The 27636-nt window shown below is 39.1% G+C and overlaps 1 protein-coding gene across 11 annotated transcripts in view; it reads left to right on the forward strand.

Annotated features, from left to right (window-relative positions):
- The window catches only part of TENM3 (teneurin transmembrane protein 3), a 2452009-nt gene that overhangs the window by 1985594 nt on the left and 438779 nt on the right, over positions 1–27636 (forward strand). For all 11 annotated transcript variants that reach the window (XM_086379882.1, XM_086379881.1, XM_086379885.1 and 8 more), the window contains one exon: positions 6442–6748. In XM_086379882.1, the coding sequence (XP_086236008.1) occupies positions 6517–6748 (232 nt within the window). In that variant the 5' untranslated portion in view covers positions 6442–6516. The remainder of the gene's footprint in view (positions 1–6441; positions 6749–27636) is intronic.

Genomic DNA, 27636 nt, shown 5'->3' on the forward strand with positions numbered 1-27636 from the left:
AGAATTTTTCCATCTAAAATGTCAGTAATGCCAAGGTTGAGCAACTCTGCTACAGCCCTTCCAAATCATTCCTTCCCTGGCCTCCAGTGGTCCCCTCACATGCGTGTGCTGGTCAGTACTCTGCTCAATTCTCAAGAAGGACCCTCTACAGACTTTTTTTCCCATGCAATTCCTTTTCTTCAATACTTTGTCCTGCAAATTCTTACCATCTGTTCTACCAAATTTCAGCTCTCGCTTTCTGTCTCACTCTCGTTTTGGCCACACCTTGCTGCATATGGGATCTCAGTTTCCCACCTGGGAGTGAAACTGGGCCCCTGCACTGGAAGCACAGAGTCTTAACTGCTGCACCACTACAGAAGTGCCTCAGCACTGTCTCTGTAGCTTAGGAAGTCAGCTAAGCTCTTCCTGGGCACCTCCTTCCTGTGCTACAGCCTAGAAACTCTTTCAAGGCAGTGAGCAAGGGTAATCAAGGGCTCACCTATTTGTCTCCCTTTCTCAAAATTCACCATCCTTCACTTCTTCATGTCCGTATTTTGAAAGCTTTGTTTCATGTATTTTGTCTACTTTATTGTTGTTGCTATTTTATGTTTAGGCCATGCTATTTTATGTTGTGGCATGTAGGATCTTAGTTCTCCCATCAGGGGATGAACCTAGGCCCCTTGCTTTGGGAGCATGGAGTCTTAACCACTAGACTGCAAGAGTAGCCCCTGTTGCTGTTTTAGACAGGAGGGTAGATCTAGTTCTAGTTACTCCATGTTGGCTCGAAGCAGAAGTTGACTTCTTATTTATTATCACTATCAAATATTCTCTTTCTCTCCTGTCTTGTGTCAAGAAAGCGACTTTTCTTGTTTCTAATCTTGTCAACCACTAATTATGCTCTATATTTATTTCTGTATCTTCTCAGTAAGCACCACTTTTGTTACTCACGATACACTCTCCATTCCCTATATTTTTCAGTTTGGTTTCTGTTTTAATTTTGTGTCTCAAACATGAGATTCACTTGTGTTCTTCTGTTTGAAACTGTAAGCTCACATTTTAGTTGTACTTGAATCTAGCATTATTTTAAAAATCACCGTAGCATGATTTTATTTTTGTACTTAATTATTCCAATTCTTTGATTTATAAATTTGTCTCAGGAAGCAAAATTTCCTCTGAATTGAACAATATCCATTGATTTCATCTTGTGTTCAATTAACAGTAATCTAGTTATTCAGTAAAGGAAATATTTTGAAGTTCTTGTGGTGTGCAAAGTTGTATTTACTGTTGGATTAAGATAACTGGTAATAAATCATAAATACTAGCTTATTAGGGGAAATATGAGTCATGAATAATAAAAGGCAAAATCTTCTTGGTATTGTGTACAAATAATTTAATTTGTATCATTAACCTCAAATGTGCTGGAGTAAATGAGCATTTCTCTAAAATCTGCTCATCCCTTTGGGGGAGCTTCTCCAAACTATTATTAAGTGAGGAGGCAGTCTATGCAGAAGATATTCAGGGAAATATTCAGGAATTTGTAATCCTTACAGATAATAAATAACAATGGGAGCAAGAGTGAGTTTGACCAAAAGGTTGCTTAATCCTTTGGGTTTGGACATTTGTTTCTATTTCAGTTGCTGTATCAACATATAAGCTTACAGAATTTTAGACGCACAGATGATTTTGTCAGCAGCCTGAGAGATTCTAATCATTGGCAGCAAGGGTTTCAAAAATATAGGAAGTCCAGTTACAATCAGATTACTTCCTAAAGATACAATTTTACAATATTTCTTTGGAGTTAGGAACACATAATGATACAATGTGATAATGTCCTGAGTTCTGTGGCCAAGTTTCAAATAATGTTGAAATAATGTATCTAAAATGGAAGATTTGATACCTAGAGTCCCTAAATCAGGACTACCTGCCCATTGATTGAATCGTTCCAATACTTTGCAAGATACTGAGGAAAAACAAATAGCCAAGTAATGATATTTGCTTAAGGCCAGCTGTGTTTTTCCGAGCAGTGCTATGTGTAGTAACTGAGTGGTTTTTCAAGGCACTCATGAAAATTAACCAGATCAGTTTGATATTGTCATATACTTGCCAGTATATAGCCAGTTCAACCAAAAAATTTTGGTCCCCTTTCTCTCTAATAGTTTTCCTACCTTTTCAAAGCTCCCACCCACTGATGAAGCAAAGGTCCTGTTCATTAACCTCTTTATGCTGACTATGCGCACAGCGACCCTCTTCCTTGGGTAGGACTGTGCAGTTGCCATCAAAGTGCTTTAACAATTTAGCGCCACTTAAGCAGCGGCATTTTTTTAACCTTCTCATCTTCAGCTTTGAGTGCTGGAGATAATGCAGAAAACTGCCTTTTGAAGTTATATTGAACTCACTGACTTCCATCAGAAGCCTATCAGTAGTTGCAAACGTTACAGTGTAAATTAAATCCTTGAAGAGTCTGAGCCATTTGCAACACTGGAAAGCGAGATGCTAAGGATTTTTTATTGCTTGGAATCCCTAAGCTCAAAATGTCTTTGTCTTTGATGTGTATTTGAATACTCTATCTTGATTTTCCATGGCACTCTAAAATTGCTTCACAAATAGAGAAAAGTCAGATATTTAATGCTAGAGATATTCTATAGAACTCAAGAATACCTAAAATTATCTAGTACTAATTTATTAATGTTTAATTAGAATTGATTTATAACACGGGTAGCATCGCTACAAGGATGCATCTTTGCCACTGTTGATAAATGTTCAAATTACTACTTTGAAGAACTTACCAATTTTTGATTTATCTGATTTGGGAGACTGAAAAAAAAAATTGTATCATGAACTATATAGTAAAGAAAATACTTTTACATTCAAAGATCCAAAGGGACAAAGAAAAAGATAGAATGGAAACATGTATGGTCTAACTTAAACATTGGCAATTTTTCTCTAAAAGGGCCAGACAGCAAATACTTTAGACTTTATGGGGTCATCAGATCTCTGTGTTAGTTTCCTAGGGTTCCAGTAACAAAATATCGCAAATTTGGTGTCTTAAACCAACAGAAATCCATTCTTTTGATTCTAGAGGCAAGAAGTATGGAATTGAGGTGTTAGAAGAGCCATGCTCCCTCTGAGATTCTAGGGAGAATCTGTTCCATGCATCTGTCTGGCTTCTGCTGGTTGCTGGCAGCCCTTGGCATCACTAGGCTTATTTCAATCTCTGCCTCCATCCTCACCTGGCCTCCTTTCTCGTTTGTTTGTAATTCTTTGTATCCAAACGCCCCTCTTCTCTCTGTATAAAGAAACCAGTCATTGAAGTTGGAGCCCATGCGAATTTAGCATGATCTCATTCTAACTCTATTATAACTATTAATACAAAGACTATATTTCTAGATAAGGTCACATTCACAGGTACCAGGGGCTAGGACTTGAGCATATATTTTGGGGGAAGTGCAATTTAATTCACTACAGTCTCTGTTGCAATCACTCAATTATGTCTTTTCAGCAGGAACACAGTCCAGGAGAATACATAAACAGACATATGTGCTGCGTTCTAGTAAAACTTTATTTACAAAAACAGGTCATGGGTCAGATTTGGTCAAGGGACTAGTTTTCCAATGCCTCGTCTAACTAATTGAAACAAAACGGCAGCAGAGAAAGAAACTAGTTTTCCCTGGCATTAGTCAGTTTATTTTTAAAGTATAAAAATGCATATATATTTGTATAAATAGCAGTGTGTATACATGCTCAGTCACTCAGTTGTGCTTACCTTTTGTGACCCCATGGACTGTAGCCCACCAGATTTCCTCTGTTCATGGAATTCTCCAGCAAGAATATTGGAGTGGGTTGTCATTTCCTACTCCAGGAGATCTTCCTAACCCCAGGATCAAACCTGCATCTCCTGCATTGGCAGGCAGATTCTTTAGCACTGCACCATGCGGGAAGTCCTATATATGGCGATACTTATTTTTAAAAAGCTGTCAATTTACGGTGACAGATGGTACCTTTATGATGACCTCAAATCCCCAAATTCTATTACCAAAGATGCTTAAATTACAATATTTTTGGTCAGTGAAATGCTTTTTGATGATCGTACAATTATAAGAGTCTACATAAACCTTTCCTCCAAAGAGAGCAAGACTGTTTTGGAAACAAGATTTTCCTTTAACTCAGGGATATTTATTCACTGCATTACAAAAAAAATGTATTTGTTTCCCTCACTATACATGTGTTCCCTGAGGGCAGGGATGTTGTTTGATTCAGTGGTATGTTCTCAGCATATTAGTCATTCAATAAATATTTATCTAAAGTAACTGTTGTTTGTTGGAATAACAAGAGTGAGTTGGTGGGTTCCTGTTTTATTCCTATTGTATAAAAATACTCCTGTCACCATACCTTGAAATTATTTATTGTCTTAAATAGAAAGGAAAGCTACATTAAGGGAAATCCAATTTCTATTAAAAGCTATTGGAAGGATTGGTAAAGAGAAAAATGGAGTAATGAATCAGCAGGGGTCAGTGAAAAACATTCATCTTTTTAAATCAGAAGGGGTCAGTGAAAAAATTCATCTTTTTAAAATAGGATTCATCAAAAAGAAGACAAAGGTAGGGATTTCAAGATACATTTCAACAACTAAGCTAAAATATTAGCAACTCCTTTTAAGTGCCCAGCTCAAATCATAGCAGAGACATATGAAACTCCATGTGGAGTAGCTGTCAGTATGGGAGGGTGGGATTTTGTTCAGTTGGAGAGATGGCAGGAGGAATATCTAAATTTTTCACACAGAGGCTCTGGAACTCTGGGGTCATTCCAGCTTAGAGTTTTCCCCATCTCCTCATCACTGGATAGAAGGCAGAAGTGAGAAAGTGAAAAGTATTAGGAGCTGTAATTTTGCTCAGAAAGAATTGAGACTTGTTGACAGTCGGCACAGATGTCAGCTGAGCCACTGTCAGTGAATCAGAGTTAGCTATGAGACTCCATGTTGGAAGCACAAGAAAGAGCAGGGTAATGTACATCCTGGCGGCTGAGGTTGAAGAGACAGGGAGAGACTGCTTGGGAGAAGGGCTTTATAAGTGGAAGAAAGTAGCTATATATGAGTCCCAGCACTAAGGACGTGGAACCCCAGAGAAAGACCAGGGGCCACTGGGACTCAACTGTTTCAAGTTGATTATGGAATTAGTCAAGTAAAAAGTGAGTTTAGGAAAGGAGTGGGGGTAGGGAAAGGCCTGAGAGCTGAAGACAAGGCCTTTGGGGACCTTCAGATTAAAAGGAGAGACAAAATGAGAAAGAATAAAGACAAAGGAGGACCAATTAAAATGTGGATCAGCCCTGGGCCACTCTCCCTTTCCTGGGCTCGCATCTTCAGGGACAGAGGCTTTTCTGCCCACCTTAACGCCTGTCAGGAAATTCAAGAAAAAGAGTAGGTAGGCAAAGAAACACTATTCATTCACCTTGCTTCTTCTGACTCATTCTTGCTACTGGCTCTTGCAAGAAACTACCCCATCAAATTAGCTACTCAAATTGCCTTAAATATCAAGATAGTGCTGCTTCAATGCATTTTCTCAAGAGGAAATGCTTTTGAAGGAGAGGAATAGGAGAGAAAGATCCACTTTTGCCACCAGTCAAGACATGTAGGTCCTTAACACATGATACCTGTGCCCTCTGAAGGAAATGTCTGTAAAATAAAATAAAATAAATGTTCAGTGCACTTAACAAAGTTTCACTTCTAAGAAGCTCCCAATTTTCTCTTGTTCTTTAAAAAAAAGATTAAAGAAATAAAAGTAGTATTTTTTTTTAAAGAAAATTTTTTCGTGAATAAAGAAAATGCGGCAGGAGAAAACTTTTCCATTGTGGAAAATTTAGAAAACATTGAGGCCAGTTTTTAGCTAGCTTCTGGATCAAGATTTGACCTTGAGCTTATTTTGTGTGTGTGTGTGTATTAAGGTGATGGAGAAGGAAATGGCAACCCACTCCAGTAATCTTGCCCGGAGAATCCCACGGACAGAGGAGCCTGGTGGGCTGCTATCCATGGGGTCAGAAGAGTCAGATATGACTTAGCAACTAGATCATCATTAAGGTGAAGATTCGATGTAGTAGCTTCAACAGGGACTCATAACACTCATTACCAGAAAGTACGCCTCACTTCCTGATGAGACAGGACACCTTAAACTGATTTCACCAGTGTTCATTTCTGGGGGAAAGTGAGTTTCCACCATATGCAATAACACCCTTCCCTCCCACCATTCTCCAGGTTAAGGAGGCCATCGGGTTTTAGATGAACATAATGCTGACAGAGGATGAGATGGTTGGATGGCATCACCAACTCAATGGACATGAGTTTGTGTAAGCTCTGGGAGTTGGTGATGGACAGGGAAGCCTGGTGTGCTGCAGTCCATGGGGTCGCAAAGAGTCGGATACGACTGAGTGACTGAACTGATGCTGACATCATGCCACCTTTTATCTCCACAGGCAGACCACTGAGGATGGACCCCTGAGCCAACCCGGCCACAGCCAGGACTGATGTGCCCCCGGAAGGAATGAAGTATGGATGTGAAGGAACGGCGGCCCTACTGCTCGCTGACCAAGAACCGCCGGGAGAAGGAGCGGCGCTATACGAACTCCTCGGCAGACAACGAGGAGTGCCGGGTTCCCACGCAGAAGTCTTACAGCTCCAGCGAAACCCTGAAAGCCTTTGATCACGATTCCTCACGGCTGCTTTACGGAAACAGAGTAAAGGATTTGGTTCACAGAGAAGCGGATGAGTTCTCCAGACAAGGTAGGTAGGTCCTTGTCCAAGTGAAACGGCGGGCACGCTTAGTTCGCGCTAACTTGCTAGTGTCAAGATGCCATGATTATTTTCTTAGATTGATGTTCTAGCATCTGATTCAGACTTTGAGATGTTAGGTGATCCCAGAGTCTTCCACATTAGAGGTGGAAAGCCACCCAGACACAAGTCCTTCCTGCACACAGTCAGAGTGTTGGAACATAAACTATCTGGGCACCTCCCAGGCTCAGGAAGATGCTCACAGACAGTGTTTTTCTAGTTAGAATTGGTGTAAGGAGAACAGAACTGTCAGTGAGGAAACCCATCTTTATTCTTCCTCTGGATCATCTCCTGATCCATCCAGCCCAGCTGCTTCTGAGTGTTTATAGGAGAACCTGCTTCAGAAGAGTTCCATTTTGTCACTCAAAGGCAATCTAGGTCATTAAGGTTAAAACATCCTAGTTTCCCATAATATAATCTGTTATGGTTTGATCATTCACATTTATTTGTGGAACATTTTTACACTCTTGTTTTCTGCCTGCGTGTTCAACCAGTGAAGCAGTGACTGCTGTAACTTGACCTCACAATCCTAGCCCTTCTGATATCCACCCATTAAAGACAGTAGCTTCTTTAAAGTTAGCATAAGTGTTAGTTGCTCAGTTGTGTCTGACTCTGTGTGACCCCATGAACTGTAGCCCACCAGGGTCCTCTGTCCATGGAATTCTCCAGGCAAGAATACTGGAGTGGGCTGCCATTTCCGAACAGGGAAATCTTCCTGACCTATGGAATAAACCCGGGTCTCTTGCATTGCAGGCAGATTCTTTACCATCTGAGCCTGGGAAGTGTACATAGAGACATTCTGTTTCTTCTAACATAGTCTTGAGATCTGTGCAACATCACTACTAATAAAATCTTGCTCCTGCATTGTACACTTACCCATAGCTTAGCCTCGCTTAGCAAATTGCATCAAGAAATGAGGAAAAATAAACTTCAAAATAAAGAATATATTCATTCTTTTCTAGTCACCTTACAGAAAATGTGACTCAGTTTGATCCTGAGCAGGAACAAATTTCAAAAAAAGTAATAATGCAATAAATCATTCAAAAATTTGAAAAATTTTGCACGTTTTTTTCCTTCTCTGCATTGTGAAAAGAGCCATCCTAACTAGATTGAAATAGCGTTCCCTCACCTAAAACCAGTTTATGTCAAGACGACTTATCTGATTTACCAAAGGGAGATTTTTTTCCCCCCACTTACTGCCTAAATTTTTTCCTTCCCCCACCTGCCTTACTAATTACATGTATCAAATTGCATGAAAGAGGACAAAATTGTTTAACAGTTTTAATCCAGTTTTTAGAGGAAATATGGAACACATATTTGAGATAGGTACTCTTGCTAAATTGAAGGTCTTGAGCTTGTTGTCCAAGGAAAAGTGAAAGTGAAGTCACTCAGTCGTGTCCGACTCTTTGCGACCCCGTGGACTGTAGCCTACCAGGCTTCTCCAGGGATTCTCCAGGCAAGAATACTGGAGTGGGTTACTATTTCCCTCTCCAGGGGATCTTCCCGATCCATGGATCGAATCCAGGTCTCCCGCATTGGAGCCAGACGCTTTAACCTCTGAGCCACCAGGGAAGCCCCTGTTGTCCAATGGGCGATCATTCTAAACCCGATTTTTTGTTTCATGTTGTCTATGCAGCTACTGTAGATTATCAGGGTATATTTTTCACCAATTGCAAAAATAGGAGGTACTGTAGACATGCAGGTAATGGGAGCCTGATGAAGTCTTGCCTTTTATAACGAAAATAACTGTGTAGTGACCTATTGGGGGAAAAAATACCTTGTGGAATACTATTAGAGAAAAAAGCTGCAAATGTGGCATGATGCACCCAGGAAACACATCCCCACCCCAAGCAGCCGTTTAGTTTTGGCACAGAGAAGGATGCTTAACAGGTTAAAAATAGCGAGCTGAAATTTTCACCTCCCAGGCAGCGTTAATCCAGTGCAGACTGTTGTTGATGACATGGCGAGACCATCTGTGGAAACCCTGGAACCTTAGACTTAGGGGACCAGGCAGTCCTATTACCCGGCTCCTTGCCAGCCAAGGACTAGAGCGGGAAGGGGCCGGAGGAAAGAGACAGAGAGCCGGGCCGCTGACAGAGGCCTCCTGTCAGGAGAGACTGAGGGGAATAGTGCGAGGAGGGTGAAGAGCAGAAGGGAAAGGAAAAGCGAAAGTGCAGCGTGTGCTGGTGCTACAGCGCACTCGACATGTTCACAAATCAGATCATATTAAAAACATAAATGGAACGCACCGCTATTTACAGCCAAGGCGTGCTGACTCCTTACCTCGCTGCCGTCTATGTGCTGGGAGGTGTGTGCACCATCACTGAAGTCTCCCAGCCCCTTGGGAGGTGGGGCCCGAGAGCAGGATCCTTTCGCAAGTTGAGACAGTCAAGCCTGGAGGCCTGAGATCCCATGGTCAGTGAGGGCCCCACGGGGACTTGAACCCGGGGCCATCTACCTCCAGTGCTCAGGCTTCTAACCTCTGTGCGTTTGCTAAAGCAGAAAGCAGGCAATTTAGTGTCATCCTTGCCCTGCAGTTTTGTGCAGTCAATTTTAGCCAGCTTTGATGGTACTGAAAGGAGGAGACTGAAGACATATGTAAAAAATAAAACTAACGTGATTTTGTGATTGGGTGGATGAGGATGGGGTCGGGGAGAGAACTATTGCAAATGCTTTTTCTTCCCTGTGGTTTGATACAGGGAATGCTTATAGCAGGAGCGGTAGGTGAGGAAGGGAACAAGTCAAATCTGCTCTCAGATTATGTTTCCCGAGCAAGAGTAATGAAACCTCCTCCCCAGCCTTCATTTTCTTTGAACCTGACAAATGTCAGTTTTTCCTCCCTGACTATTATGCTGTGGGATTAATTATTTAATTGACAAAATGTGCTTCCTGCCACAGCTCTTGACATCATACACATAATAAAAATGAAAGATTAAAAATATTAATAGTAGCCAAAGATCATTGAATCCCTTCCAAAGAATTATGCTAATTGAGCTTGTCCGTGGAGTTCTAAAACACCTTGTCAGTCCAGACCCACTTCTTTGAATGACATGAGAAAATGTGCCTTCAGCTGGAGGAAGGGATAAAGAGAGAACCCACCCCTACCCCCGGAGGCTCAGTGGTAAAGAATTCGTCTTGCCAATGCAGGAGATGCAGGTTAGATCCTTGGGTTAGGAAGACCCCCTGGAGAAGGAAATGGCAACTCACTCCATTCACATCCTGGGAAATCCATGGACAGAGGAGCCTGGCAGGCTACAGCCTTTGGGGTCACAAAGAGTCAGATATGACTTAGCAACGAGACAACAACAACCCATTAATTCGATTACATAGAAAAATCAAATCTAGAAATACAGTAATTTTAATCAACTATTAAAAAAAAAACAGAAATCCAATTTCCTTATTTTTATCAACCAATTTTATGGTCAATTCTCAAACTTGGTTTTAATCATTTTTATGGCTTTACTGACTGGTAGGTGACTATTTTAAGTTATATGTTCTATTTAGATACTGTAAAGCTGAGGATGGCTTCCTTTTTACAGTGAAGTGTAATTTGACTGGATCTTACACAGATCTCTTTTTGTCTCCCCTTTTAAATCTCTCCTTGTGGTTTATTGGATGATGGAAAGAGTTGTCTTTTAGCAGCTGTGGAGCTCACTGTAGGTGTGTTGGAGTTTGGCTAATAGTGGGTTCTTTGGCATCTTGGACACTATTTTCTTTGATTCATTTTTGAAGGGAATTTATCCCATCAGATGTGAGACAGATTTCTTATGAAACAGCTGCATAAGATCATCCCCAGTTTTTAGAGAAGTGATAAAATATCTTCTTTTCGGCACTATGTACATTGCCTGTAATGTTCTTGACCACACGAGAAACCTCATCAATCCAACGCAGAATGTTGGCCCTGAAGGTGAATTTTGAAATGAGGTGACATCTGGAAATGGGAACACTTTTGTTCCACAGAACTATAAGCCTGAAAAAAAGAAAAAGAAAATCACCTCTGAGATAATCTTAACCCAAAGTATTTATCTGTTAGTCAGCCATTGGGTTTAAGGTTGTGAATCTCAGGATTTTAAAATGAAAAGATTACCATTTACTTTTCTGTTATACAATGTCAGTGGGAAGGAAGGCTATCTGTTCTTACATCTGAAAAGCAGACAGCATTATGTTTGTGTTTGTACCACACCTGAAATCAAAATAGAGAATCCACTTATAGTGTAGGGAAGGGAAGGATGGAGGTAGATGGACAGGCCAATACTCTCTGACTTCCGAGAGTGTCTCACATGCTTTCCTGACCACTTGCTTCTGGTCCCTGAAACTTTCCACTCTCCTCACTGCTGCTCTGGGATTTGTCTTCTCTTCCTGCTCATCGTCAGCAGTCCCTGGCTCCCATGGACATGACTTCTCACCTCGAAACATGGCTGGTCCAAGGCCAGTAGGTAGGTCCCACAAGCCCCAAAGCCTCCCACTGCTCTTTCTTAGAGGGTTGCATCCTGAGTCCCAGTCCTTTTATATAAGATTCCAGATGCTAGCCTCCTCTATTACCACAGAACTCTCTTCTGTGAAACAAAAGGACGTTTAGAGGAGCAGTGTGAGTCCCCCTGTAAATGTGCATCCAGGATTCTGGAATAAGGGTGGCTTGATGGTGCCTCATCCTCCCATCTCCAGCCAACTCTTTACCTCCCCTGAGCTGAGCAGTGATATGGGTGCAGATGAGGTCTAGAACCTTCTTCAGGTCCTGATGGTCAGAGCTGATGCAGGTGCTTTCCTTGTGGGGCCAGATGAAAGCTCCAAAGGGGGTGCAGCAGTTTCAACAAATTGAGAGCAGAAAGACAGCCCAAATGGGAAATGGCTTGAAGAGACAATTCACAGAGGAGCAAATTCAAGTGGTCAGTGAACATATGAAGAAGTCATCAGTTTTCTTATTAGTCTGAGAAAGGCAGTAGCCCGTCCTGAGTACCCCCCCTTTCAGGTCCCAAATGATGATGACAGAGCAAATGTGAAATGTACAAGAATCACTATAAGGGAAACCTTTTAAAAAGACTAGAAATAAAACTCCTTTCCTATCAGCAAAATCCAATAGCTGGAAGAAACTAGTACGGAAATTAAGTGGTCCAAAAATCTCATCCGAAGAGAGAGGGGAGAAACAGTTACAGAATAGAGCTTTAGCGGAGGGAATAATTTGCATTCTTGCGTTCATGCAAGAATGCTGTCTTGCATTCATGTAATAATGAAAAATAAGTATTTGAGTATGAATGTCAGGAAAGGGAAGATAGTTATTAGTGAAATGAAGAAAAGCACAATAGACTTACCTAATTAGCAGGGGGGAAAAGGAATGAATAGCAGTCTGATCACTTTAGCAAAAACAGCTCCAAGGAAAAAGAGGAAATGAGTAAAATCAGGAAAAACCATAAAACAAGATGGAAAAAGGGAACTCTATATATGACATATTACATGAAATGAAAATACACTGAATTTTTACAGAAACTATCCAGTTGATGTATAAGTGTTACTGGTACTTATATGAAACAGACTTGAGAGGGTAGGTAAAAAGTGGTTGAGAATGGAGAGATACATATAAAGAGATATTAGGTAAATACAAACAAATAAAGTAGGAACAGCAGTATTAATATCGGGAAAGGTGGAATTGACAATTAAGAAGAGTAAACAGGATAAAGAGGACCAGTAAGTAAAAGATAAGAGACAAGAGGATGGACATTCTTAAATGCATACATTAAACAATATAGTAGCTAAATTTACAAAGCGAAAGCTTTTGGGAGAAAGAAGGTTATTAAAATATACTTACTGTGGAATATTATAGTTCACCTTCTTCAGAAACAGATCTAAAAAGACCAGCAAAAAGAAACTTATTATGTTTCTTTACTATGTACCTTAGAAAGATGTAAGATATCTGGAAAACAAAGAAACCAAAAGAAAATGGGAAGAAGTAGATGATCATGATAAATTAGAGACACACAAAAAGTTGATTATTTAAAAAGGCAAAGAAACCAGAAAGCATCTGATGGTCCTGGTTACAGAATAACGAGATCAAAAACAAGGAGAGACACTGAAGACATTGTAATAACTAAAAGGATCTGCTCCAAACAATGCATTTTTTTTAATCTAGAGAAATTTATTTTTTCTTAATAAAATATGATTGACCCCAAGTTATTTCAAAATAGGGAGAAAACTCGTCAGAATCGATCATCTCAGAAGAGATTAGAAAAGTGATTAAGAGGGGCATCATTAAAAAGTACCAGATAGCTTCCCGTGGCTTCCCTGGTGGCTTAGTCGGTAAAGAGTCTGCCTTCAAGCCGGAGACCTGGGTTCAATCCCTGGGTCGAGAAGACCCCCTGGAGAAGGAAATGGCAACCCACTCTAGTATTCTTGCCTGGAGAATTCCATGGACAGAGGAGCCTAGTTGGCTACTGTCCAGGGGGTCATGAAGAGTTGGATTCAACTGAGTGACTCACTTTTACCAGCTAGGTTCCTAGTTGAATTTTATGTAATCTTCACACTACAGGCAAGTGCAAAGTTAAGAAAGCTATTCAACACCAAAAAAAAAGAAAGAAAAGAAAGATGGAAAGCACTTAGAATCATATTGTGATATTGACACAACCTTAATAACAAAACTTGATTAACTTAGTACAAAAAGAAGCTATCTAGACCAAAATTCCTTCTCAATATGTACATAAAAATTCTAAATCTTTGTATGTAAGAATCTAGAAATGATTAAAAGGATAATAGTCTGGGCTAGGTTAACCAAGTGGTTACTAATCCTTGGTGGTGATGCAAGGATTTTTTTCAGTGTTAGGAAATCTATTAACATAATTAAATTAATAAATCAATGTAGAAAAGCATGATCTTATCACTAGATGATGAAGTGGTTTGGGGTAAAAATTTTAAAGCTATTCCTTCTTAAAATAAAGCTCACTAAGTAAACAAGAAAGAAAAACACATAAATATGTTAATTGTATAAGATTTTCAAAAAAGTTGAACAGCATTTTAAAGGGTAAGATCCTAGGACCATTTCCATTAAAGTCAGTAACACAAGAAAGGCTCATCTACCCTCACAATTACTATGCAAAATTGTTTAGACTTTTTAGCAATTGTATAAGAAAAGAAAATGAAACAATTGATATATATTTGGGGAAACATTGAAACTCGCACTTCTGTTGAATACATGATTGACTTTGTATGTGCAAAACCCATTTGAAATAAAAAACATTAAATATTTGGAGCAAATTGGTACTTGGGTAAATAGAAGATAAACATATAGACCCCACTGGTAGTGTATGTAGCACAATAGTTAAGAGCATAGACTCTGGATGTAGATGATATGGGTTTCAGACCCACATCTTTCACTCATTAATTGCATGGCAAGGTACCTGATTTTGGCCAAGTAACTTGCTTGAATGAATTACTTAATTTATCTGTACTTCAGTTTTCTTCTATGCACATTGTGCTTTAGCTTTCAAGCTTATTGAGGATGAAATGAGTTAATATATATAAACTACTTATTAATAGAACAATTGCCTGATGCATGTTATATACCACTTCTAAATATTTATTAAACAATCATTGGCTAAATTTGGAAGTCAGAAAAAATATCTTACCACAATGTTAGCAAACACTATAAAGTTCTTTGGAATAAATTTTACAAGAGCTGTATGGGACCTAATAAGAACAGACCCATAAATATTATTGTGAGACATAAAACAAGATCTGACTAAATGGAAAGAGAGTCAGTGTTTTCAGATGGGAAGACAGACATCATAAAAATATCAGTTCTACCAAAATAAATGCATAGAAGTCAAGGCTTACGTTTAATTTGAAAATGTGATCTTAAAATTTGTGTGGAAAAATAAATGTCAAAAATAGCCAAAAATATATTCAACAGTGAGAATAAAATGCCCTTACCATACATTTAAAAAAATTCTAGGAAGCCATGTAATCACATCTATAAGACATTGGCATAAATGAAAACAAGTCGATCAGTGAAGTAGACTAACATTTCAGAAATAGATCCTAGTATATAGGGAACTTTAGCATAAAACAAAAAATGGCTTTTCTATTCAGTGTAATTTGATAAATGGTGCTGGCACAACTGGCTATCCATCTGGAAGAATATAAAATTGGACCCATATCTTTCAGCATATTCAAAAATAAATTAAGATGGATTAGAGACAAATGTAAAAAATAAAGCAGTAAGAATTCTAGAAGTTCATTTGAGACACTGAATAAAGTAGGAATTACTTGATCCATTAGTAGCAGAAAGCTCCAAAAACAATCATTTAAACACCTAACAGAATGATTTTCTAACAAAGCAAGAAGTCCAAAGGTAGATTGTCCAGGCTTCAGAGATGCCGTCAAGGACCCAGATTATTTCTGCTTTTTTTTTTTGCTCAGTCATCCTTAGCATGTGGCCTTTGTCCCACGGATCCCCAGATGTTTGCTGCATTTTCATATTCCTGTTGAAATAGAATAAAAGCCAAGATGAGAAGCACTTCTCTCCATTGGACTATTTCTTTTTACTCCCCAAAGACATCTTCCCGCATCTCTTTTTCAGAACTTGTTATACTTGGCTACACTTAGCTGCATGAGAAGAGGGAACATTTACTATTTTTGCCTTCCAGCTTCTATAACAGAGGCAGGCAAGGAAAAAGTGGTTGTGAATCTATACAGCCCACCCCAGGGACTTTGTGTACATTCCGAGGATAGAGGAGACTGTTCTAATAGAAATTAAAAGTCCAGAAAGAAAAGCCTTATATGATTTTTTTTTTAATTTTATTTTATTTTTAAACTTTACATAATTGTATTAGTTTTGCCAAATATCAAAATGAATCCGCCACAGGTATACATGTAAATCTTGCATATAAAAGATAAATAAAAGTAAAAATACCATGAACAAAATTATCATGTTGGGAAATATATTTTTAATCCATGTGACAGATAAAAGGTATATACACATATATATAATAAATGAAGAGTAACTTTGCAATTGAAAACAGAAAGACAACCCAAGGGGAAATGGCTTGAATAGAAAATTCACAGAAGAGCAAATTCCAGTGGTCAGTGAACGTATGAAGAGGTCATCAGTTTTCCTATTAGTCTGAGAAGGTCAGTAGCTCATCCCACATCCCCCTGCACAGTTCGTGTCCTAGCTCCACTCATAGAGCATTCATGAACCAGGTGCCCACCACTGATTTGCTCAGGACGTTCCTCCCAGCTTGGTAAGTAGAAAATGAATGGGAGAAGCAACTGTAGTGACAGGTGTTCCTATTTGGAATTCTGAACACATTGTTTTTTTCAAAAAGGTAGGCTTGTACACTGAAGTCACACACTAGAGTGTTCTTCCATCCAGATGACTTAATATACTTGCATGTTTTACCCGGGCTTCCTCCGTATTGTTTTCATGGAAAAGTATATACTGATTCATTATCAACTTCTGAACACAATACATTGATTCCTAAACCAAGAACGTGCTGTACAACTGAAGTTTTGGCTTAGGAAGAAAGTAAAAAAAAAAATTAGAGTTTGTATTTCAGTGGGGTTATGAAAGGGAACCTGCCAGTTTTAAATCATCAAAGATCAAAGCCAAAGATCATCCTTGTCTTGGAACCATAGGCGTGGAGAGGGAAAAGCACCTTCCTAGATAGGCAGACACTGTTGCTTATGTTCATTCTGTCCTGATGGTTGGTTTTCAATTCAGGATGAATTCCAGGCATGGTAGGAGCATGGCACAGTGTTTCTGATTTAGTGTAGGGATGAAATATAAACCAAATAAAGGAAATTTTAACCCTGTGATCCATACTTTTTTGGGGGGTTTTCCCTGGTGGCCCAGATGGTTAAAGAATCTGCCTGTAATGCTGGAGACCCAGGTTCAATCCCTGGGCTGGGAAGATCCCTTGGAGAAAGAAATGGCAATCCACTCCAGTATTCTTGCCTAGAGAACCCCATGGACAGAGGAGCCTGGTGGGCTACAGGGGTCCGTGGGGTCATGAAGAGTCGAACATGACTGAGCTAGTAACAAACATATACCCATACTTTTACTAAGGTTTATTCCTCCTTCTTGGACTCTTGACAATGTTGTTCTCAGCTTTGTTTCATAGGCCACTGTGTTGCCTTCTTTCTGCCTCTGTGTAACCTTACGGATGGGAGATTTCTGAGATCCTCCAAATCCATTTTATAGATGAGGAAGACAGACATCTGGGCTTGTGAAAATGCTCACTCAGTCAACAGCTGGTGAGTTCCAGAGCCAGAAATTGTTTGTCGTTCAGTCACCAAGTCGTGTCTGACTCCTTGCGAACCCACGTCACCAGGCTTCCCTATTCCTCACCATCTCCCGGAGTTTGCCCAAGTTCCTGTCCGTTGGATTGGTGATGCCATCCAACCATCTCACCCTCTGTCACCCCTTCTGTCTTCAATCTTTCCCAGCATCACAGTCTTTTCTAATGAGTCAGCTCTTCACATCAGGTGGCCAAAGTATTGGAGCTTCAGCTACAGCATCAGTCCTTTCAAGGAGTATTCAGGGTTGATTTCCTTTAAAATTGACTAGTTCGATCTCCTTGCTTTCCAAGGGACTCTCAAGAGTCTTCTCCAGCAACACAGTTCGAAAGCATCAGTTCTTCAGTGCTCTGCCTTCTGTATTGTTCAGCTCTCACATCCATAGATGACTACTGGAAAGACCGTAGACTTGACTACATGGACCTTTGCTGACAGAGGGATGTCTCTGCTTTTTAACACACTGTCTAGGTGTGTCACAGCTCTCCTTCCAAGAAGCAATCATCTTCTAATTTCACCTCTGCGGTCACCATCCGCAGTGATTTTAGAGCTCAAGAGGAAGATATCTGTCACTGCTTCTACCTTTTCCCCTTCTATTTGCATGAAGTGAAGGGAGAGGATGCCATGATCTGTTTTTTTTAATATTGAGTTTTAAGCCAGCTTTTTCACTCTCCTCCTTTACCCTCATCAAGAGGCTCTTTAGTTCCTCTTCACTTTCTGCCATTAGTGTGGTATCATCTGCATATCTGAGGCTGTTGATACTTCTCCCAGCAATCTTATTCCAGCTTGTAACTCATCCACCCTGGCGTTTCACGTGATGTGCTCTGTGTATAAGTTAAATAAACAGGGTGACAATAAACAGCCTGTTGTACTCCTTTCTCAATCATGAACCAGTCAGTTGTTCTATACAGTGTTGTAACTGTTGCTTCTTGATGCACATACAGGTTTCTCAGGAGACTGGTAAGATGGTCTGGTATTCCCATTTCTTTTAGTGTTTTCCACAGTTTTTTATGATCCACATAGTCAGAAGCTTTAGCGTAGTCAATGAAAGAGAGATAAATGTTTTTCTGGAATTCTCTTGCTTTCTTTATAATCAATTGAATGTTGGAAATTTGATCTCTGGTTCCTCCGCCTTTTTAAAATCCAACTTGAATGTCTGGAAGTTCTCGGTTCACGTAATACTGAAGCCTAGCTTGGAGGCTTTTACTTACTAGCATGGGAGATGAGTGCAATTGTCTTGTGGTTTGAACATTCTTTAATACTGCCTTTCTTGGGAACTGGGACGAGGATTGACCTTTTCTGGTCCTGTGGTCACTGCTGAGTTTTCCAAATTTGTTAACAGATTGAATGCAGTACTTTAACAGCATCATCTTTTGGGATTTGAAATAGCTCTGTTGGAATCCTGTCACCTCACTAGCTTTACTGGCAGCAGTGCTTCCTAAGGCCCACTTGACTTCATCCTCCACAGTGTCTGGCTCTGAGTGAGAGACTTCACCATCGTGCTTATCCAGGTCACTCAGATCTTTTCTGTACAGTTCTTCTGTGTGTCCTTTCCATCTCTTCTTGATAACTTCGGCACCTGCATCTATTAGGTTCTTTACCATTTCTGTGCTTTATTGTGCCCATCTTTGGAAGAAATGTTCCTTTGACGTTTCCAATTTCCTTAGAGAGATCTCTAGCCTTACCCTTTCTGTTTTGCAAGAAATAGAGTCAAAGCCTGTCATTTTTCTACTCTACTCTTTCACCTTCTAGCTTCCATGACTAAACCAAACCATCCTAAGAAAACCATAATAAAAGCCTTGAATATGCTTGAAACCTTGAAGTAAACGTAGATAGGTTAGAGAGGTCATAAAAAGGACAAAACATAAAAGGAAAAAAATTGAATTTCATCAAAATCAAAGCTTTTACTTATGAAAAAATACCTTTCAGAAAATGAAAAGGCAAGCTGCATTTTACATATTTTTGCATATTTATGTATGTGTGCATGTGACAAGTATATGTACCATTATATATATATGTATATTTGACATATGCATACATATATGCCCATATATATATATGTTGTATATGTCAAATGACTCATATCTAGAATATATAAAGAGCTCCTATAAATCAGTAACAAGACTATCAATGCAATTTAAAAATGGACAAAATTCTTATAACAGAAACTATGCAGATGATACACAAATGTCTAATGAACACATGAAAAAGTGCTCAACGTCATTAAGCCATCAGGGAACTGAAAATTAAAAGTTCAGTGAAATACTACCACTCACCCACTAGAAACTGAAATTAAAAACATTCACAGCACTAAATATCAGTGAAGATGTGGAACAAATGAATTCTCATACATTGTTGATGGGAGTGTAAAATGTAAAATGGCAAGATTTGTTTAGAAACTGGCAATTTCTTATGTGAAGTTGAAAATAACATCTTCCCTTTTTTTCCCAGCAATTGATTTCCTAAGTATTTACATAAAACAAATGAAACTTTATTTTCATAGTGACTTTATTCATAATGGGCCCAAACTAGAATGACCAAGTGAAATTATGTAACAAATTGTAGTATATTCATGCAATAGATGGATCTTCCTGGTATTTGAGCTGGTAAAGAATCTGCCTGCAACACAGGAGACCCCAGTTTGATTCCTGGGTTGGGACGATCTACTGGAGAAGGGATAAGCTACCCACTCCAGTATTCTTGGGCTTCCCTTGTGGCTCAGCTGGTAAAGGATCCACCTGCAATATGGGAGACCTGGGTTCCATCCCTGGGTTGGGAAGATCCCCTGGAGAAGGGAAAGGCTACCCACTCCAGTATTCTGGCCTGGAGAATTCCATGGACTGTATAATCCATGGGATTGCAGTGTTGGACATGACTAAGCTACTTTTACATGCAATAGGACACAGCTTGGTAATAACAAAAATGAATTACTGGTACAAGCAACAGTGAGGAAGAACTGAAAAATATTCCACTAAGTGAAAGGATTCAGAGCAGATACTGCATGACTGTTTATATTAAGAGTAAGAACAAAAAAAACCTCATCTGTAGCAAAAAGAAATCAGAACAGTGGTTGCCTGTGAAGATGGGATTGACTGTATGGGATACAGGAAGGAACATTTTGGGCATGAGGGAGATGTACCATATTTGGTTTGGGTTCATGGCAGATATCTGTTAAAACTCACTGAAGTATCCATTTGAAATTTGTGTATTTCACTGCATGTAGAATTTACCTAAGCAGTGACAATTTTTAAATTGTTGTTGTTGTTCAGTAGCCAAGTCTTCTCCAACTCTTCGCGACCACATGGACTATAGCAGTCCAGGCCTCCCTGTCCCTCACTATCTCCTGGGGTTCCCCAAGTTCATTCCATTGAATGGGTGATGCTATCCAGCCATCTCATCCTCTGCCACTCTCCTCTCCTTTTGCCTTCAATCTCAAAACCCCAAAACTAGACATTTCAAACAACTGTAGTTGAATATGGAAAGTTTGGGGTTTGCTTTCTCCTTTCTTCCTGCTTCAGCCGTTTCATTTGATCCTGGGACTGTCATATTGTCTCCACTGAACCACAACCACAGTCCTCTTAAAAACCACCTCTGCTGCCAATCTACTGCAGTGTTTTGCTGAATAAAGACATTTTGATCATTAAAATTATAGCATTCCCAACCTATCCAGGCTTCCCTGGTAGCTCAATCAGTAAAGAACCCACCTGCCAATGCAGAAGACTCAGGTTTGATCCCTGGATTTGGAAAATCTCCTGGAGAAGGAAATGGCAACCCACTCCAGTATTCTTGCCTGGAGAATCGCAGGGACAGAGGAGCCTAGTGGGCTATTGTCCACAGGGTTGCAAAGAGCCAGACAGGACAGAGCGACTAACACTAATCTGTAACACACTAACCTATCCAGGACTGTGCTGAGGGAGAAAATGAAGAGTTGGTAGCACATGGTTAGAACCATGCCTTTCAAATATTTTCATCCATTTCTAAATAGGAAAAAAAAAAAGCCCAACTTTAATTCTTGGATATAGATTGCATTTTTGGACAGTTTTATTGTTGGAATTCACTAAAATGATAAATAATTTAAAAGTATTTCCCTATATTGTGTGTTCCAGATAGGTCAAAAGAATTAAATTCATATTTCTTCAATGTAGGTCATGGAAGATGCACATATTATTTTAGAATATCACTGACTGATCTGATCTGAATAGCATGTAAAAGCAGTATTAATAACTCTGTTGATTGCAATACTAATTGTGTCTCTCTCTGGACTATTTTATCCTGCTCTCAAAGTGAAAGGAAATACATCCATTTTTTCTTACTCTTCTTATTTTTATTTTGTTTATTTGCATTTTTTGCATTTTGAAAATCAATTAAACAGTCAAGCATGTTGGAAATTGTGAAAGAGGAGAATTTGAGAGCCAAGAGCAAAACGCTTTTAAAGACTGAGATTTCGTTTAGTCTTGGATGCCATTATAGTGAATAATGGGAACTGATCCTAGACTTCAAAAGAAATATGACCATATGGTCTTACCATTCAGCACTTAATGCTGCTATGAATTTCCAGTTCTACCCCAACTTTTCATTTCCCCAGTGTTCCCCCTCACCTCTGTCATCTTACAAAAACGAAAGGAATCTGAAACCCTTTTTCACGTTTTCTGAAATACTTCCTGGTGCTGAGAAAAACCTTTTCTTTATGAGAGTAGGGTTTCATAAAGAAAGACAAAAACCTGAAACATTCATCAGATCCCCTAGGCTAATTACTGCGTCTCCAAAGTTTTTTATTCCTTTTAAATATGAACTCCTTAAAATGATTCGTTTAGAGATCAACATGATTAATCCTTCTCAGTCACTACAAATGTCAGCGGTGGGATTAAAGGATTTAGACGGCCATGTTTACTCAACCTTAAATTTCTGTACTTAAAGACATGAGTTAAATAGCTCTAGTTTATCATTGTTTCATGCGAATGTTTTCCTCTTTAGTTCCCTCCTTTAGCTCCCCTGCCTAACTGATTGTTAACTAATTTTGGCTGTTAAGTAGGTAAGTGCCTCTTTCAGGCTTGGCAACCAACCTGCTTTGTAGATTACCTGCCAGAAGGTGTGAGTAGATAGACATAGCTTATAGCCCTCCTCCGGACACAGTGGGGGTAATCCTCTCCCCCTGCCTCAGCCTTTATTGGTCTGATGTCCTGAGCCCCAGATTACTGCTAAACTTGTATCCGGTTCCTTGCCATGTTGCCAATTTTGGATCCACATTGTGAGTCAACATGGTGCCGCTTCAGTCACAATTATTAAACACCTGCTGCTTCACGCCAAACCGCACACATATTTACACCAGCACCTACTGCAATCTGATTATCAGATACTAGCAGATATGTTGTAGGCATATTATCATTCATTGTTGGGTCTTGAGTTGTTCTAAAGAAATAATTACTAAGTGAAAAATAAAAAGCAAATTCATTTTCAGAACACTTTTGAGAAAAAAAAATTAAGTTTACAGTTATCAACCTCATTCCAAATGGTTGCTAATGTCAGAATTGCACTGTTTTGCATTGGGAATCTAAATCCTTCATGGTACCTGCTAAGATGCTCTTTCTTTGTAAGTCAGCAGACACACAACCTAACTTTTCTCCTTTGAGCCACTAAACCTTCTCTTCACCATCCATATGTTTGTCTTCCCCTGGAGGCTTCACAAATCTTATCTTCAAGAAACTGTGTATTCTCTGGGGCCCTTCATGCTAATCCTGCTTTTCCCTGCTTGCAAGTATGCTAGGGGTTTTCCCTTCTCAGCGTCTCATCAAGTTCCCTGTCCAGTCTCAACCGCACACTTCCAGTGACAGAGGTGCCGTTCACAGCTGAGTTGTGGATGAACACTGACGGAGTAGCCGGCCAGGGCTTCCATTAGACCCGTGTTCTGAGTTATAAACAGGCTGTGTCATGGTCATTTCCTCTATCCCCTAGAAATTCGAGACTATCATTACATGTTCTAGATGTTAATGTCATGAATAGGCAAATTGAGAAAGTGATGAATACCATTGAAGATATTTATGTTTTATAGTTAGTAAAATGGGGAGGGAAAGTTAAGATATTTAGTGGGATTTTAAGTTAATTTTTCAAATGTATTAATAGTTTTGGGTAGGGTTTTGTACATAAAGGTTTATACCCTCATTGAAATCTCTGTTGCATGTTCAAGGATGGGTATTCTGTTCACATAGTGACAAATTTAACATAAGGAAGTTTGGAGTGTCCCATAAAATACGCATTAGAACTCAAAGGGAAAAAAAGTTCCATGCGTTTGTTTTATTCCGTGATCTTACCAGTTTACAAACACAGCAAGGGAACTCCAGATAAGAGAGTGACACAAGCCCACCTGTTTCAAATGAGAAATGTTTGTCCAATTTGTAGATCTGTGTTATGGCTCCATGCTGAGGATGGTCGCTCCATATCTGAGAATGGATAATTCTGTCCAAACTAACAACAACCAAGGAAAATGCTTAAAGACAGTTATAGGTTATCGTATCTCTGTGTATTACATTTATATTGATTCTTCTCTCCATTTCCTATGCTCAGTTTTGGGGCTTGTTACTACAGAAAAAAAAAAAAATAGATGCTCATTCTCCTTTAAAAAAAAGCCTATCTATGATGAAGGGAAGCACTGAAGTAAAAGAAAAACATTGCTCCCATATTTCTTACAGCTTCATTTCTTTACAGTAAATGAGGAAGGATTTTTAAAACCCAGCTTCTCCAAGAAGAAGCTGATTAATTTCTAATTATTGAATAAGAGCTGTCAAACAGGAAATCAAGAAAATATGTCTTTTTTAAGAAAATACTTTCATTTTTCTTTCTTGTTGTTAATACAAATTATCAGGGGAAATAAAAATTCAAAACTATAAAATAGGAAATTACTGATTTCCTTCACAGCTCTTTCTGTATGATCCAACATCAAAGTTATACAGCCCTTCTCACCTTCATTCATGCTCCAGACCATACGCATTTATTTAATTTGTTGATTCTCTTTCTTAGTTTCCAAAAATGGGATCATATTTATGCACACTACTTTGCAACTTGTACTTTTTTACTTAAAATATATATAATAGGCTTCCCTCCCAGAACAGAAGATATAGGTCCAAACCCGCTCTTTCTGCTAGCCATGTAGTCTTCCATGAAAGGAATATATAACTTATTTAGCCATTCCCTTTCTGGTAAATATTCCAGTTATTTTAATTTTGGCAACAACATCATAAAGAAAATTATTTGTACATATATGTTTAAGATTAGCTGATTTTATTTCTCTAGGATATAGTCTCAAAGGTAGACTTTATGAGCTAAAGAGTATTTTAATAGAAAAATACATTTGAAAATTAAAGCAGTATATTAGAAGACAAAGAAAAAAATAATAGAATAAAGTAATAACGAATTTGTGTAGCAGACCTACCGAATCCACGGCTTTCTAAGAGAACATGCTGCTTGGCTCCAATACAAATTTTATTACCAATGACCTATAGTCCATCTCCTCATTGCACGTTTGCTGTATGGTGTACACACTTGCAGTGTGGTGTAAAAGAAAACCAACAGATAGTAACAAGAGTTGCTGAAGTTATATAGAAACTGGAACCCTCACACACTGGTGCTGGGACAGGAACATGGTGCTGCCACTGTGGAAAGCAGTCTAGAAGTTCCTGAAAAGGTTAGACATAGAACTACATGCAAGATGACCAGCAATGCCTCTCACAGGTGTATACACAAGAGAAATGAAAACATGGTATTCCATAGTAGCATTTTCATAATAGCCAAAAAAAAAAAATGGAAAAACTCATATCTCCATTCACTGTTGAACAGAGAGAGAAAACGTGCTGTATCCATACAATGGAATATTGTTTGACCGTAAGAAGTGAGTACTGACGCATGCTATAATACGTGTGGATCTTGAAAACACTATGTCAAATGGAAACAGCCAGTTGCTGAAGTCTACGTTATTATAGGGCCCCTTTTCTTTGAAATGCCCAGAATAGGCACTTCTGTAGTAAGAGAAAATGTTTTAGTACTTGCCTGGGGTTGGAGGAAGTGGTGGGTTAAGAGGAGAAATAGGTGACCGATAATTGGTACAAAGGGTGATAAAAATATTATAAAATGGATCGTGATGATAGTTGCACACCACCACATGCTTACTGAAAACTCTTGACTTGTACACTTTACATAGGTTCATTGTACAGTTTGTGGGTTAGTATCTCAATAAAGCAGTTTTGGAAAAAAGAACAAGCAGATGAAAGAGAAAAGGGACAACTCTAGACATTGGAGCATCTAGACATAAGCAGGGAGAGAATACACGAGTTCCCAAGTTAGGCCCCCCGCCCCCAGGTTCTGCAGTTACCGCAGATGACTGAGGCTAGCTCCTCATGTAGAGTTGTTTTCTTGTCAACGCACTCAGACCCAGCAGATGACTTAGCTATTGATGACCATCCCCGCATTGCAGCTTTGAAACATCCCTTCTTGGGCTTCCCTGGTGGCTCAGTGGTAAAGACTCTGCCTGCCAATGCAAGAAACATGGGTTTGATCCCTGGCCCAGGAAGATCCCACATGCCACGGAACAATTAAGCCCATGCCTCGCAACTATTGAGCCTGTGCACTAGAGTCCAGGGGCTGCAACTGCTAACGCCTGGATGCCTAGAGCGTGTGCTCGGCAACGAGAGAAGCCAGCTGCGCACCGCAACTAGAGAGGAGCCTTCACTCGCCACAACTAGAGAAAAGCCCGCTTCGTGGCGAAAACCAAAGCATAGTCAAAAATAGATAAGTAAATGAATAAATTGTTTTAAAAAAGAAAAACCCCTTCTTGCTCAGATTAGGTTATAGACACCATGTAAGAAAAAGGCCATTTTGCAAGCCCCTGTTCCTTTATTACAGAGATGCCTCTGCTTGGCGCCAGCCTCATAGGACTTTGTTTTCACATAGTCCTTTCTACTTTGTCACATGCCCTCACTCATTTTTCAAAATGTGAACCTTTTTTTTTAATGATGCAACTTGCCTGGATTGTTTATTCAGTTTTTCTTTTATAGATTTTTCAAATTTATGAGTGTCATAAAACAAAAATGCCTAATCTAGTCCAAGCTAACCTTGCCTTTTAATCACAAGAAATTTCATCCTCAGATACACTTTATTCTTGCTGCAATTTATTATTTTGGGACTGTTTCAAATTGTAATGGGAAACTCTGTGGTTGGCCTTGCTGATCAAGGTTATCAAAATTCAATGTGCAGGAGATAAATACTGATTTCATCAGACTCAGCCAAAAAGAATTAATATAAAGACTCAGAGGGCAAAGAAAGAAATTGAAGTAATGGTATTAGAACCATTGCAAAGAGCACAATCTGAAAAAACAAAAAAGCATGGAAAATAAGAATAAAGGTATCCTTGTTTCTTTTAGGTTATTTGAAGCCAAAGATGACTTTAAGCAAGATGGTCATGTTTTTAGTCTGGTTCCAGAGCATCTTTGCTGCCTTTCTCTGCCTGTCTCTTTCCATTTCTCTGCATTCACTGAAAGTCTTGCCTGAACAACTGCATCTGAGCCCCAAACTCCCAGCTCCATGGTACCTCAGCCAACTGCCTCTTCTCCCGATCAGAAATCCTTCTTTTCCTCCATCTTCCTTCTGTTTGTCGAAAGTGGCTGTGCTTTCCATTAGTATATCCCATCTTGCTAAACATTGCTCACCTGTAGGAAAAAAAATAATAGCTTAATTTATTCTGATTTAATAACTAGAACTCCCCAGATATGTTTGCATTAAAATGAGGGATCCTACAAGCAAGACTCCTTAACCTAAAGGAGAATCAACAATAATGGAATTTGAAGCACTGGGTACAAAGAGTTTTGATTGAAGGAAAAGTCAACTTTGGTGGTGATGTGGCTTTTCTAAAATTATTTGAAAGCAGTCCTCTCCCTCCCCTCAAATTATACATTTCTCTGTCAATATTACATTTGTCCAGATGTTTATTTTTTGTCATTTTCATTATGCTCCCCTTTATGCTGGTTTCATTTACGTAAAGCATCACTTTTAAATGTTTAAAATTTTTAATTTTTAGAATTTTTTAAATTGAAAAATTCTTTAATTCTGTAATGCTTGGCAATTTTTCAAAAGATTCACATATATAATTCCATAATAACCCTTTTTTTGTCCCCTCTTACTTACGTTGTCCCTCCCCTCTTTCCCTCTCCCCACTGGTAACCACTAGTTTGTATTCTATAGCGGTGAATCTGCTGCTTTTTTGCTTTATTCACCAGTTTGTTGAATTTTGTAGATTCCAAGTGTGATATCATACAGTATTTGTCTTTCTCTGTTTGACTTATTTCACTTAGCGTAATGCCCTTCGAGTCTGTCCATGTTGCTGCATATGGAAAAATTTAATTTTTTTATCGTTGAATATTATTCCATTGCATATATATGAATAAGTGTCTATATATATATATATATATGCAAGCTTATATACTGCAGCTTCTTTAATCATTGATCTGTTAATGGACACTTAGGTTGCTTCATACTTTGGCAATTGTAAATACGTTGCTATGAATATTGAGATG

Source organism: Bos grunniens, chromosome 27 (assembly GCF_055505025.1).
Source record: "Bos grunniens cultivar Pamir isolate PY7600 chromosome 27, Bosgru_T2T1.0, whole genome shotgun sequence".
Classification (NCBI taxonomy): Eukaryota; Metazoa; Chordata; class Mammalia; order Artiodactyla; family Bovidae; genus Bos; species Bos grunniens.